Source organism: Olea europaea, unplaced genomic scaffold (assembly GCF_002742605.1).
Source record: "Olea europaea var. sylvestris unplaced genomic scaffold, O_europaea_v1 scaffold1165, whole genome shotgun sequence".
NCBI classification, from domain to species: domain Eukaryota; kingdom Viridiplantae; phylum Streptophyta; class Magnoliopsida; order Lamiales; family Oleaceae; genus Olea; species Olea europaea.
The window spans coordinates 37,488-51,382 of record NW_019229053.1 but is presented as its reverse complement, the minus strand read 5'-3'; the positions used below and the strand labels follow the sequence as shown (position 1 = coordinate 51,382).

The 13,895-nt window shown below is 33.4% G+C and overlaps 1 protein-coding gene and 1 long non-coding RNA gene across 3 annotated transcripts in view; both read right to left on the bottom strand.

Moving 5' to 3' along the window:
• Positions 1–4,166: 4,166 nt before the first annotated feature.
• LOC111373785 (uncharacterized protein At2g29880-like) lies at positions 4,167–6,166 on the bottom strand. Its single transcript, XM_022996346.1, has 4 exons — positions 6,008–6,166; positions 5,212–5,699; positions 4,828–4,939; positions 4,167–4,328 (listed from the first exon to the last, which is right to left on the bottom strand). Exons 1-4 carry the CDS (start codon positions 6,164–6,166, stop codon positions 4,167–4,169), a joined length of 921 nt encoding a protein of 306 aa, XP_022852114.1.
• Positions 6,167–7,627: 1,461 nt separating this feature from the next.
• LOC111373789 overlaps positions 7,628–13,895 on the bottom strand; it is an 18,116-nt gene continuing 11,848 nt past the window's right edge. For both annotated transcript variants that reach the window (XR_002699024.1, XR_002699025.1), the window contains 3 exons: positions 8,347–8,497; positions 8,165–8,263; positions 7,628–8,073 (listed from right to left, as the gene is read on the bottom strand). This is a non-coding gene — a long non-coding RNA (uncharacterized LOC111373789). The remainder of the gene's footprint in view (positions 8,074–8,164; positions 8,264–8,346; positions 8,498–13,895) is intronic.

Genomic DNA, 13,895 nt, shown 5'->3' with positions numbered 1-13,895 from the left:
AGGCTTGTAAGCCATTTAATAATAATTAAATCATAACGTAATGCGAATTTGCAACATTTGACCTTTGTTTTTTTTCTATTAGTTGACCCATTTTCAACTAACTAAAATTTTTAGTTGTCAAAATTCTAATTGTAAAGCTAAATCGAACTACTTTAACAAATGAATTATTTTAAATAAGTTATAAAGTTAAATCAAACTACTTTAACCAAAGTTGATTAGGTAGCATTGTATCATTCAAAGAATGATATGCAAGACCATGCAAAAGGTTAAAAGTCAAACCAATTTTTTCTTACAAAACAGGAACAACCTTGACTTGCATGTAACGTGGGTCCAGTAGTTTCACTGGTGTACGTTTGGTTTTATTTTTTATGAAAATTGTTAATTTAAGAGATTATTTTTCGAATTTATTTTTATTGTTCAAAAAAAAATCCAAAAATATCTATATTTTAGTGTTCGTTTGGCTTTATTTTATATGAAAATTATCAATTTAAAGGACATCCTCTTTTACAGTTGTTCCTAAAATTTGTTTCATTGCTAAAAATAAAAATAAAAATAAAAATAAAAAAGGTGTGTGGGGAAAAAGATGGAAAACGAATCCATGAAAAACTTTTGCTATCAAACACACAAAATTGATGGAAAATGGAATTCGCCATGAAAATTGTGCCAATGGCCTTATTTTCTTCTCCCTCTGCTAAATCTAGAAGGCTTTGAAAGATAAAGTTGAAAATCAGCTATTACTGAATTTTAGTTCCATTATTGTTGGAGTTGGATAAAATGGTAAAATTACTACTTGAGGTGGAAACCAGAGCAGTTTTCTCTAAAATTTTATCAGTAGATAATGCAATTTTTTAAAAGTAATTAAATGTGTCTAAAAGTCATGTCAAACGGATTCTAAGGCTCAACACAAAACTTGTTACGTGAAATTTAGGGTTCGTTTGATGGCAATGATGAAATTTGGATGGAAATATGAAATTAAATTGCCTTGAACTTGTTTTACTGGGAATTCTCAATTAAATGTATTTGATTGGTATAATTTTTCACTTAAAAAATGTGGAAGGTTTGTATCTTTTTATGTTCGTTTGGTTTTGTTTTTCATGAAAATTGTCAATTAAAGAAATATATTTTGTTACAGTTGTGAATAGAGTTTGTTTCCATTTCAAAAAAAAAAAAGATGGAAAACAATTTCCCACCAAAACCAATGGAAAACAATTTCCTTAAAAACAAAGAAAAAGGGTTACGTGGGGGCTAGGGTAGAAACCAAATTCCATGAAAAAATATTGTCCATCAAACAAGACAAAATGGGTGGAACATGAAATTTTCATGGAATTAGCTTGTATCAAACAGGCACTTAGCAAAACCCGGATTCCTTATGGTATTATAGAATTACTTCGAGTTTCATTCTTTAAAACTCATTTTTCAAATAAATAATCTTGTATGCAAACTCAAAACTTTCACTACTTTTTAATGTCACATTTTCTAAAAAATTGCTTTTTCTTACAAGGAGGGCTTAGCCCTTGTTTGATTTCCATTTTTTTTCAAAATAAAAATTTTGATCTCTTCTTTTCAATAAAAAAATATTACATACAATTTAAAATTTTTCTCCATTTTTTAACCACACATTTTTCATAAATTTACTATTTCAAAATACATTCTAACCTAAAAAATGAAATCCATTCGTGCGCTTAATATTATGAGCTATGCTGTGTGCACAACTTAACATACAGCACGGCTTACAGGCCCCTCCCATCGGGGGGCTCGCCTCATTAAAAAAAATGCGGACTCCATAGCACAATAAAGGGATCGTACATGTACAGTACCTTTTGATGCTATACAAACACTTCCTCCTACTATTATTTAGATAACAAACAGAGTTATTCTCAATAATATTAAATTGACTTTATAATCAATTTCAGTACTTATAACAATGAATTGACTAATGGGATCAATGAAGAGACGGTGACTAATATTGTTCGCATTAAATGAAAATTTTCCAAAGAGAAAATGGGAACTCACAATGAGAACTCCACCAGTAAAGTTCCTTAAGTCAATGTCCGAATCCAAGCCACTCATTTTACCGTGTCAGTCAAAGATGCCGTTTTGACTCATTCCAATTCCACCGAGTAATTATGTCCTTTTCTTCTCGAATGATTGAGTTTGACACTAATGATCCGTTTAATTGCAAAGATGAAATTTACGTGGAAAGAAAACGAATTACAGGGAATTGAATTGCCTAAAAATTATTTCTCGAGAATTATAAATTATTGTGTTTGATTGATATAATTTTCTACGTGGAAAATATTGAAATAAAAGTGTTTTTTGGTATTCATTTGGTTTTATTTTACATGAAAATTGTCAATTAAAGGGATAGATTTTGACTGACATTGGGAATGAAATTTGTTTCCATTGCCAAAAAAAATTCAAAAAAATCATTTATTTTTTAGTATTTGTTTGACTTTGTTTTATATGAAATTGCTAATTAAAGGAAAATATTTTTTTACAATAATTCTTAGAATTTGCTTCAATTGCAAAAAAAAAAAAATAAATAAATAAATTTCTTAGAATTCCAATTCTTACCAAACCCATAAGAATTGGAATTCCATGAAAAACAAGGAAAATTGGCGCGTGGGCTGGAAACAAGGAATACCAATTCCATGGTAAATATGTGCCATTAAAAAATGATAAAGCTAGAAAGTCCACTTTCCATGAAATTCATGGCGAATCAAACAGGCCTTAAGTCCATGTTTGAACCACATTCTATGAGAAAAATGTATTATTCATGTCAAATTAATGGAAAATGTGTCGTTAAAAAATAATGAAAAATTTTAGATTTACGTGTAATATTATTTTATTGAAGAATGTGAGGTTGAAATTATGTCAAATCATTGTTGAAGATAGTATTTTTTGAATATAATGTAGCTCAAACAAGCTTTAAAGCTCTAGTTTGGGCTCCATTTTAATTTTGCTTATATTTGGCCCTCATTTCTACAAAAAAATTATTTTTAATCGTAAATTATTTCATAAAATAATTTTACACATAAATTCGAAAGTTTCTCTTATTTTTTAGATACATATTCTTTAATAAAATACTATTTCAAATTATATTTTGACCCCAAAAAGGGTCTCATATAGGGTTTAATGCGTTTTTCTCTTTCTTATTTTTAACTAAGCATTTTTCAAAAAAATAATATTTTATGTTAACTCAAAACCTTTTCTTATTTTTTAATCAAACATTCTCCAAAAAATCATTTTATCAAAATACATTTTTCTCTACAACCTCATTAAAATAGAGCCCAAACAAAGGCCAAATTTGTCCAATTAAAAATTCACATTATAAATAAATAAAAACGAACGTCGAATAAAAGATAGCATATGTAATGTCCTAAATTTTATTGATTTAAAATTTGAGGTGCTACCGATATCATTTCATAGATCATATTGATGCGAAAATATTAAATTAAAATTTTAAGCTCTAATTCATTCGAAATTTCATAAACTGAATTAAATCTATCAAAAAAAAATGGTATTTTAGTAATGATCAACAGAAAAAAATTGCAAACATTTCCAACATCATTCCATATGTCTGCTGTTAGAGAAGCCCTTCATGCATTAGCATTCTCTCTTTCTGGTTCTTAACTCTAAAAAAATGGTCCAAAGTCTTCCCCCTCATTAATCAAAAAAGGTGACGAATCTTTGTTATCAAGTTCAATTAGAAATTCATCGGAATAACATTCTTTACGGAGAAAATTGTGTAATCCTACACAAGCTAATATGAGTTCCGCTTGTGTACGATATGGAAATGGAGGAGCTATTTTAAAAATTGTGAATCTTGATTTAAATATACCAAATATTCTCTCAACTACGTTCCTCAATGAAGCATGACGAAGGTTAAACAATTCTTTTGTATTTTCAGGGTCACGACCTTGACCAACAAAATCTTGAAGATGATAACGGACACCTCGAAAAGGAATCAAAAATTGACGTCGATTTGGAAATCCACAGTCTCCCAAAAAATATCTACTTCAACATAATATACTTGTAAAATTAACAAGTAATAATGATACAATAATTACAAAAAAAATAAAAAAAAATAATAAAGTAATACCTTATGGCACTTTAAGTTCATTTCTCCTTGTTAAAGCATCATTCAACACTTTAGAATTACGTGCTTATTCCTCCCACCCACTAATCACATATGTAAATTCCAAATCAAAGTTACAAGCGACCAAAATATTTTGAGAAATTGTTCCATGATGATTTCTATAACTGCTTGTATCACGTCCAGTTATCATTGCTGGAATATGGGTACCATCAATGGCTCCAATATAATCCTAAAAATATTAAAACAATACAAAAATATCATGAGAACACTATTAATAAAACAATACAAAAATTATAATAAATGTTATTTCATCACTCACTTTAAAGTAAGGGTAAAATCTTGTACTTTCCCTTATTTTTTCTGGCACAATGAATCCCGATTAATGTCTGTAAAATCTTGTTGAAACTTCGACTGGTAGTGAAATGCGATCGACCAAATTTTTGACGAATCAAGCAATATTGAGTATTTTGACCAACAATGAGTAGGAACGTTGCAAGTGTTTCTTCAATACAAATATACCTAGTATCCTGTAAGAGCCCTTTTTCTCTAATGATAATGCTTAATTTTAAAAATATATCCGGATACATTCTATAAACTTGTCAAAAGTTTTCTAGATCTTCCTTTAAGATTTTATGTATGTAGTAATATCCATATCTAGTTTTTGATCGCCTAGTTAGTGAACGTGTAATACGTGCACTACAAATATTATTTATATAATCATTTATCACGTAGAGAATTGCTTGAATTGTCATCCATAAGTACCGAATGGTTTCATATAATGCTTCCTTATAGTCATCTTCTTCTATCTCATCCACCTGTTTTTCATGATCTTCATGTATGCTAACATTAGACATTATATATATGGAAGTACCTAAAAATAGAAGGAACAAAAATTAAATACATAGACAAAGAAAACGATAATGTCATGTAAAAACGAATCAATTATTATCAAATTAATAAAATATCAAAAAATGCAGTCAATGAATAAATCTAAGAACAATTCAAAAACTTCAAAAATTACTACCAATCATGTCCAAAAAACAAAGCTTCAATTTAATTTAAATGTTATCCATTTAGAAAGTTCTTCTGGTGTCATGCTCAAGAACTCATACTTTTTTGCTTTTGTATTAAGCAAATCAAGGAACTTGAAACGATCATTATCATCCAAGTTTGGGATCTCCTTGATAATGTTCCAACAATTAGGCTCTCTAGTGTCAATTGATTCAATTGCTTGGGTGATCTTGTCAACTGTACTAGCAAGTTTGTCTATGATGTCCAATTGAGTACTTTTAGGCTCAAATGAAGTAGATTTTGCTTCAAATTCTGTTCTACTTCGTTTTCGAATTGATTGGAAAACCTCTGAACTTATAGGATCTTGTTTATCGGTTACTATAAATGCTTCTGTATCAGGATCATACATGAAGTCGTCTATTAAACCGTCACTAACTCTTCTTTCTTTAGTATAACATGTTCTTGCATCAGTATCATCCCGTAATGCAATTGAGTGTGTTCCAATAGCTGTCCCACTTCCAACTGCAATTCTCAAATCTTCATAGTCTGGAAAAGTGTCTGTTCGATAACTTTTATCTTCGGGATGAGACTATTAAAGAAAAAATAATTATAAGTGCTAATATATGAAACATACATATCACTAACCAATAACTCAAATTTCATATTTTTCTAAATTAAGCAATAAATGAAGTTCACCATACAATAATCGTCCCATACTTCATCACTAGCAGTGGATTTCTTCGTCACATGATTCATCCGAACCCAGAGTTATGACGCATAAGCTTAGAATACTTGTTGTACTGTTTTTTAAACCATTTCACACGATTTTTATATTGGGCCTAGGTCTTTTCAACCCCAAGTTTTTTGGTTAAGATGATGAAGTATATATTTTTCTACAGTTATTTTGCTTAACACACCATTACTATCATGCCAACCACGCGTGGCAGCATCAACCATGAGTTCTAAAAGCTCATTGCTTTCTTTCCACGTCCATTTCTCATATTTTTCGATACCTCTTCCCTGAACCTTGTCATTTCCTTGTGTTGAATCTTCCATTAAAATTAGTGTCACATAATTAGAGACCAAAGAGAGAAAAAGTTGTTAAACAACAAACTCAAGAAAAAACTTGAAGCCACAAGAATTTATCCATAAATCAAAGAGAAATCTGGACAAATAATTCCTATAGTATTCAAAAAGTTTCAAAAACCTTGTTTGACAATGCTGGGCTCATTCAATTCTGCTTCAGATTTACTGAGTGCGAGAAATAATTTCGAATTTCTGATTTGAATAATTATGCTTCAGATTTACTGTAGATGGTTCCTTATTCCAATGTAGGTGCATATTTCTTTATGGCATTGTAATCAGAATATTTTGATATAAGATTTTTGTTTCTGCATACATTACACAATCACGTGAAGGAGGTGTATTCACAATTTCCTGTGTTGCTAGATAAAAGAAAATGCTATAGTGCTGTTTTAAATTCGAAGCAGGTTGTTTAATGTGGTTGATGTGGGAATGTCTGTTTACTATGGTTCAAAGAAAATGCATGTTTTGTGAGAATGATATGGTTTCATGTTGATGTGGTTGTTCGATGTGGTTGAAGTAGACTAGGTCGATGGCAAGCAAGAATCAGGGAACATGATGTAGACAAAGGGGACATATGCTGCCAGAATGCCCGAGAAAGAGAAGCTGTCCAAATTGTGGTCTGGGTTTCATCAAATGGATGGAGATTGAAAAGAGCAATGACCATAAAGGGCTATTGTTCCATTGTTGCACTTGCGACTCTAGGTACTTCAAGTGGTGTAACAAATCTCCTGACGAAAAGTGTCCATTGCATGTTGATGGTGAATCAAGTGGCATCAGAAATGGAGGCGAATAGGTGAATGATTTGTCGTAAATGTTAAAGACGCTCGCTAAGCTAACTGACCAAAAAGACGTGAAGATCTTGCTCAAAATAAATATACGCAAAGGGAAACAAGATTTGGAGAATGAAAACTAAATATGTCGTGTATTAGGATGGTTTAGGACAGTGTATGACGAAAAAGACTCTTTCGAATTGTTGTTCAAGTGTTTATGTATGATATGCTGGTAGTTATATGTAATCTGATCTTGGAAAAAATTGTATTGATGTTCAAATAGCTTCTCAAGGTGTCAACTCTCTTGTATTTTGTTAGTAATCTTAATGAAGTACTTTTCTATTTCTTCCAGCCAATTATGTCAACTCTCAGTGTTCCCATTTCAGGTTCATCTTTTATATTTATGGTGCATTATTTTCTGTACCTATAACTTGTCATTACCCAATTATTGAATTGGTAATTTTTGTCATTACCTTCAATGCAATTTTTGTCTCTATTAATTGGGCCAAAAAAGAGATTCACTGGTAAAACAAGATGAAGACTACAGCAGGATAGCACCAATACATGATATGTGAGCATAATCTACAAAATGTAATACTAGAACAATAGCATGTAATCCATTATGCCTGGGGACATTTAAAAATGGAAAATCAAGTAACTCTACTAGGAAATTAACAGTTACATTTGCACTGAAGGAAATTTTACAAATAAATCCTCCAACATTTGTCAATGTTGTTTAAACGACAATAGCAAGATAGCACCAGCAGCATCTAATTCTACAAATTAATAACCACACAAGTACACTTTCTTCAAAAACCAAAAGAAAAAACATCTACAAGAAAATACCATTCGTTGACAACAAATTTTGAAAAAAAATAAAATCATTTACTAGCCTATTGAGTTACATTGCAGGAATTAAATAGTAGTCCCCTTGATAAACCAGCATCTTGAGATTTCATTGCAATATCACTTGCAGGATCTTGATGAGCCATTCGTGAACTCAGATTCTGAACAAGAGTAGAACGACCTCCAGCAATAGCAGCATGTGGAATGGTATGGGGGGGGACTGGACATCCAATCTGCTATGTTAGTTGGTGAAGACAATGTCTGAAATGAGGTTTAACATATTATTATTGCAAGTACATTGGAGAATCATATGAAATTAACTGTTTGTAAGGAGAAAAATTACACCACTTACACCATGAAATCCAAGAGGAAAAACATCAATTGTGAACGATGTCATTCCCAATTGTGTTCCAACATTGTACGACAAATCGGGACAATAACATTGTATTCCCTAACATAAACATGAAAAATTTGGACATATGCTAAATACACATTTAGGAACATGTAAATACACATTGGAAATCGTATACTCACCGGGATATTTGAACAAAACATTCGATGTTGACGCGGGAATAAAATTTGTAGATGGCACTTGTTGGGTTAGTGCGTGACTTTCCCTGTCACCCTACGTGAAGCAATAAAACTTGTATTTCCCTTCGTAAATTTGTTTTAGTCCAAGAATTTCCTAGCCAAAGCACACAGTAGACTGTTCAATTTAAATGTCGACCACCCACTAGAGCATAGGGACAAGTTATGACATTTACCTTAATTTCCACTTACTGTTTCCCACGAATAAGGTATCTTCAATTTTAAATAGAGATTGAATATTCACACGAGGATTGAAAACAATAGGTACAATCAAGGGGAGAACTTCCATACGTAAATCAACTTTTAAACTCCTTTAATTAGTACTGGAACCCCACACACAAAAGAGAATATGCAAATCCACTCTGCGAAATTGTTTACTTGCTTTCGATAAACTTAATTCTACCAAAGCAACTACTGATTTGACTTTTAGAATGTCAAGAGTTAGGAACTAAAAATGAAAAGCTCTTTCAAGCAAGAAATGACCCATTTGACCAGCCAATAGATTCTAAATCTACATATGCATTATAAAGACGGGATAGCATTGTCATTACTATGATTGTTGCCATCATCATGAAGTTATTCATGGAAAAAGTATACCAATCACTTGTATAGTTTTTTTGATGAATTTTATTTAGTATAAGCAAATTCTTCCTCTCCTTAGCATTTCTTTATGTCTCGCGATATCTTTAATTGGCTTAAGTACCTTAAGTGCACATAAAGAGAGTAGTGAGAAATATTAATGGACATTGGTTCTAATGAGTAATATACAAATTAATTGTAGGACCATGTTATGAAATTGAAATAACTTAAATTGAATATCTACTAAGAAAACTACGGTTAATAATATAGTTTCTCGGCCTCCTAGCGAACTCCTATTGGCAGTGTTGGTTCTGGGGTTTATGTGAGCGGTATGATTGTTGTTGATGTTTGTATCAAAATAAATTAATGTTTAACCCCCAGGAGCGTGATCAAACTATCGATATGTGAACTTGAAAGTGTAGTACAAAATCACAAAATCAAGATATCAAAATGAAAAAAGAAAAGGAGAAGAAAAAGAAATGAAATTCGAGGCAAGTGATGGCACTTTCTCTTTAAGATAATATTGCCCCGCTATGGTGCTCATGGTTGACGACACTTGTCTCCCAAGATACAACGGATGTTTAATCTTGTAGTAGCAGCACTTCACACCACAAGAACCGGCGAATTGACGGAATTTCCACCTCTACAAAGGGATTTTAGGCAAGAAAAAAGGGAGAGAGATTTTGCAAGAGAAGACGAGTGCTCAATGTAAAATATGAGTTGGTGTTCCCTTAGGAACATCCAAGGGGTCCTATTTATAGAGGAGGAAGGGGTGTGGATGAAGTGGTGTGGGCCAAATCGTGGATTCTTTCGAATAGTTGCAACATTCCATCTTCGCTAGCTTTTCGCTCGTGCGAGCGAGACTGTCGCTCGAGCGAACATCGAGCGACGGTGACACTACCGTTCGAGCGAACATCGAGCGACAGTGTATTTTAGCCCTTTTCCACCGTACTTTCTTCCAATCTTTGGACCGTAATTTCTCATTCACCTAGAATTGGTTTCTAATGTCCAAATATACTATGATCATCTACTCAATGAGTAGAACAAGTTGGCCTTTTTACTTTTGTAATTTGACCATCGGATCAAATACGAATATTCAGCCGAAGTTGACACGTTAGTCACACTTTCCGATTTCAATTTTTACTTAACCAATTTCCGATCTTTCAAGTTAATTTGGAAACCAATTTCCAACAATCCCCTACATGAATGGAAGTTTGACTATGCAAATGATATGCGACACGATACATGCAATTGTAGAGAGAGAGCGGATAAATATTACATCGGGCAAGGTAGCTTCCGGCTTTGAACTTTCCTTAGTGAAATATTATCGAGCTTACTTGGCTAGTTGGTGAACATGATGTCTTGAACCGACCAGCCGTTAGTATAAGCCAAGACAACAATACTCACATAATATCTTCCCTAATTCCGTTCTTGGTTCTCATGACTTGGTTCATTTTGGCCCTGAACCCCTCTTGGTTCTGCAAGTGTTTTAGAGAATTTAAGCCTTGAATAATTCTCATTGAAGCGGCATCACTTCACACTCACATAGGTGACCTCCTATTAAGAGTATTCTACCCTACTCCACTTGATTTAATCAAGATATAGGAATCATTAAAAGATTATTTTAACCTCTTCCAATTCTGCAGAAAGTACTTTGGTATCATAGGAATAAGTTAGGAAATTATTTTCTAAGCGCTTCATGAAATCCTCATAACTTAGTTTTCCCTTTGAACCAAGATTTTGGGATCTTTAGTCAACAAGGTAGGGTTACCATTACAAGGACTCTAATTTAGTAGGCTTTAATCTCATTCCTCTCGATAGGCAACGTATTTAATCTCTTGGCAAACCTTTCGTAAGCGGATCCGCAACATTCTCCTTTGATTTCACATAATCTATGGAGATGGCGCCCATTGAGATCAGTTACTTAATGGTATTATGTCTTCGATGTATATGTCTAGACTTACCATTGTACATGCTGCTTTTAGCCCTTTCAATAGCCGATTGATTATCGCAGTGTATGCTTATGACAGGTACCGGCTTAGACCAACATGGAACATCTTCTTAGAAATTTCGAAGCCATTCTGCTTCTTCACCAGCTTTGTCTAAAGCAATAAACTCTGATTCCATAATTGATCATGCTATACACGTTTGCTTTGAAGATTTTCATGAGATAGCAGCTCCACCAAGTGTAAACACATAGCTACTTGTGGATTTGGAATCCTTCATATCGGATATCCAATTCGCGTCACAATATCCTTCTAATACCGCAGGATATTTTGTGAAATGTAATCCATAGGTCATGTAATACTTCAAGTACCTAAGGACTCTTATCAATGCCACCCAATGATCATGGCTTGGATTACTCGTGAATTTACTAAGTTTATTCATCGCAAACGCAATGTCCTGTCGAGTGCAGTTTGTAACATACATTAGACTGTCAATTATTTGTGAATATCTTAGTTGTGACACACTTTCTCCCTTAGTTTTGACCAATTGTAGACTTGTGTCAATAGGAGTCTTTGCAGAACTTTCCTCAAATGCTTCAAACTTCTTTAGTATTTTCTCAACGTAATGAGATTGGGAAAGTACGATTCCTTTCGATGTTCTAGAGATCTTTATCCCTAGTATTACATTTACCACACCCATGTCTTTCATGTCAAAATGTCTTGTTAGCATTTTCTTGGTGTTTGTCAACATTTCGTGACTATTACCCATTATCAACATATCATCTACATATAGACATACTATTGCATAGGCAGTCGATGTATTCTTCACATATACACACTTGTCACATTCATTTATTTTAAATCCATTTGACAATATTATTTTGTTAAACTTTTGGTGTCATTGCTTAGGAGCTTTTTTTAAGCCATATAAGGACTTAACAAGTTTACATACTTTATGACTTTCATTTGGAGACACAAACCCTTTAGGTTGTTTCATATATATCTCCTCTTCTAACTCACCGTTTAGGAATGTCATTTTTACATCCATTTGATGAATCTCAAAGTTATGTATTGCCGCAATTGCAATTAGCAACCTGAGGTGATTCTCGTTACGGGTGAGTAGGTATCAAAGAAATCAAATCCTTCTTTTTAATTATATTTTTTGGCAACCAATCTAGCTTTATATTTGTCAATGGATCCATCCGATTTCAATTTCTTTTTGAATATCCATTTACACTCTAAAGGCTTATTTCCGGGAGGTAAATCTACCAATTCCCAAGTATGATTTTACATTATAGAATTTATCTCGCTATTGATAGCTTCCTTCCAATGCGGTGCTTTCGGGGTAGACATCGTGATATGATCCAGGAGTCGAGCCTGACGAAGGCAAGTACGAGACGAGACCCATTGATAGTCGATGGCGGACCAATGACGCGATCAAGGAAAAAAAGTGAAACAAGCGATGGGATTGCTTGTTCAAGAAACCATCGATGGAACCATGTTTGGGACTCAAAATGGAGCAACTTTCATGTTCGGGTCGAAGGTTGAATCAACTTGGATCAATTTGTTATCAAGCGACGAAATCGGACGCTGAAAATAAGCCTGTGCGACCGCACAGTGACATACCGAAACTTAAATTGGGATTTTTTTTGAACCATGCGGCCGCACAAGCCAAAAATTTGGAGAATTTTCCCAATTTTTCATATTTTGTTAGATTTTGATTCTTTTCCATATTTTGGAGATTATGCTCGACTTTTACACGATTTTTACCTTGTTTTTAGGTTTAGTATAAATAGGAGTTTCCATTCAGTTGTTAAAAACCTTTGACATTATTGATATTGAATTAAAGTGAGGCGTATTGTCTTCTCTTCATCGTTCTTCATCGAATAATTTCGAACTTATCAAGTGTTACTTGTGGCGTTCAAACAACCGAATTTAATTCTTGGATTGCGCGATCAAGGGGTCTTTCAAGCGTCGTTCTTGTTGAATTTTTTGGTTCGACTTTCTTTTGGGTTAATCCTAAACTTTGGATTAATTTGACTCGCTTGGGTTCGTCAATCTCGTTGTGGGTTTCGTAGTCAATGTTGCTACGGGATTCGCATCAGTTGATATCAGAGCTTTGGCTCCAAATTAATTGAAGGTTATATCTTTTCTTTATTTGTTGAGTCGTTAATTTTGTTTTCTTAGTTTCTTCTTCTATTTTAATCGTTCTTTCTTAGTTCTTCTTCATCCTTGTTTTTCTTTTCGTCGTTTCGTTTAGTTGTTGGTGGTTTAATCATCTTCTTTCATAAAAAAAAGAGAGTACAAAAACGAAAAAAAAAGGTTACTGCACATACGAGGTACTGTTCCTCTCGAAGTATTGTTCACAATATATATATATATAGGGTTCGAGTCTTTCATTCTTCTTTTGAGTCTATTCACATATTCATGTCAAAACATTCATCTATTCCACCTATTCAAATCCTTTGAGTCTCGTGGTCTTCGATTAATATTCGGTTTGTTTGAATTCCCGGTAAAACAATTGATTTAGTTCACTTGGTTCTTTGAAGTGCTTGGAGGGAAACTTTGAGTGGTAAAAGGCCGAGTGGTGAGTTTAATAGAGGGAAAAAGCCATAGTGAGTGTTTTCCGAGTGAAATCTTTGTGAGGCATAAAAAAATTGTGTGATATGATGTCGGAAAGAAAAGGTTCTAATTCAAGCCGAAACGGTAATGACAACAATGCATCGGAGGACATGATAAGGAGGTTTGAAAGGGTACTTGGTGTTGTTAGGGAAAAGGTAGATGGGCAAGGGGAATGGATGGCACAAATGGGTACTACAATTGCTAATCTTAGCCGGGGACAAGTGGAGATATCTAATGCTAGGGGGCCGAGTAGGCGTGAATCTAAGAGAGGAAGGTGGGATGAGTATCATAGTGATGAGGATGATTTTGATGAAAATGACATTGATATGGGTCGAGCGAGGCATAGGG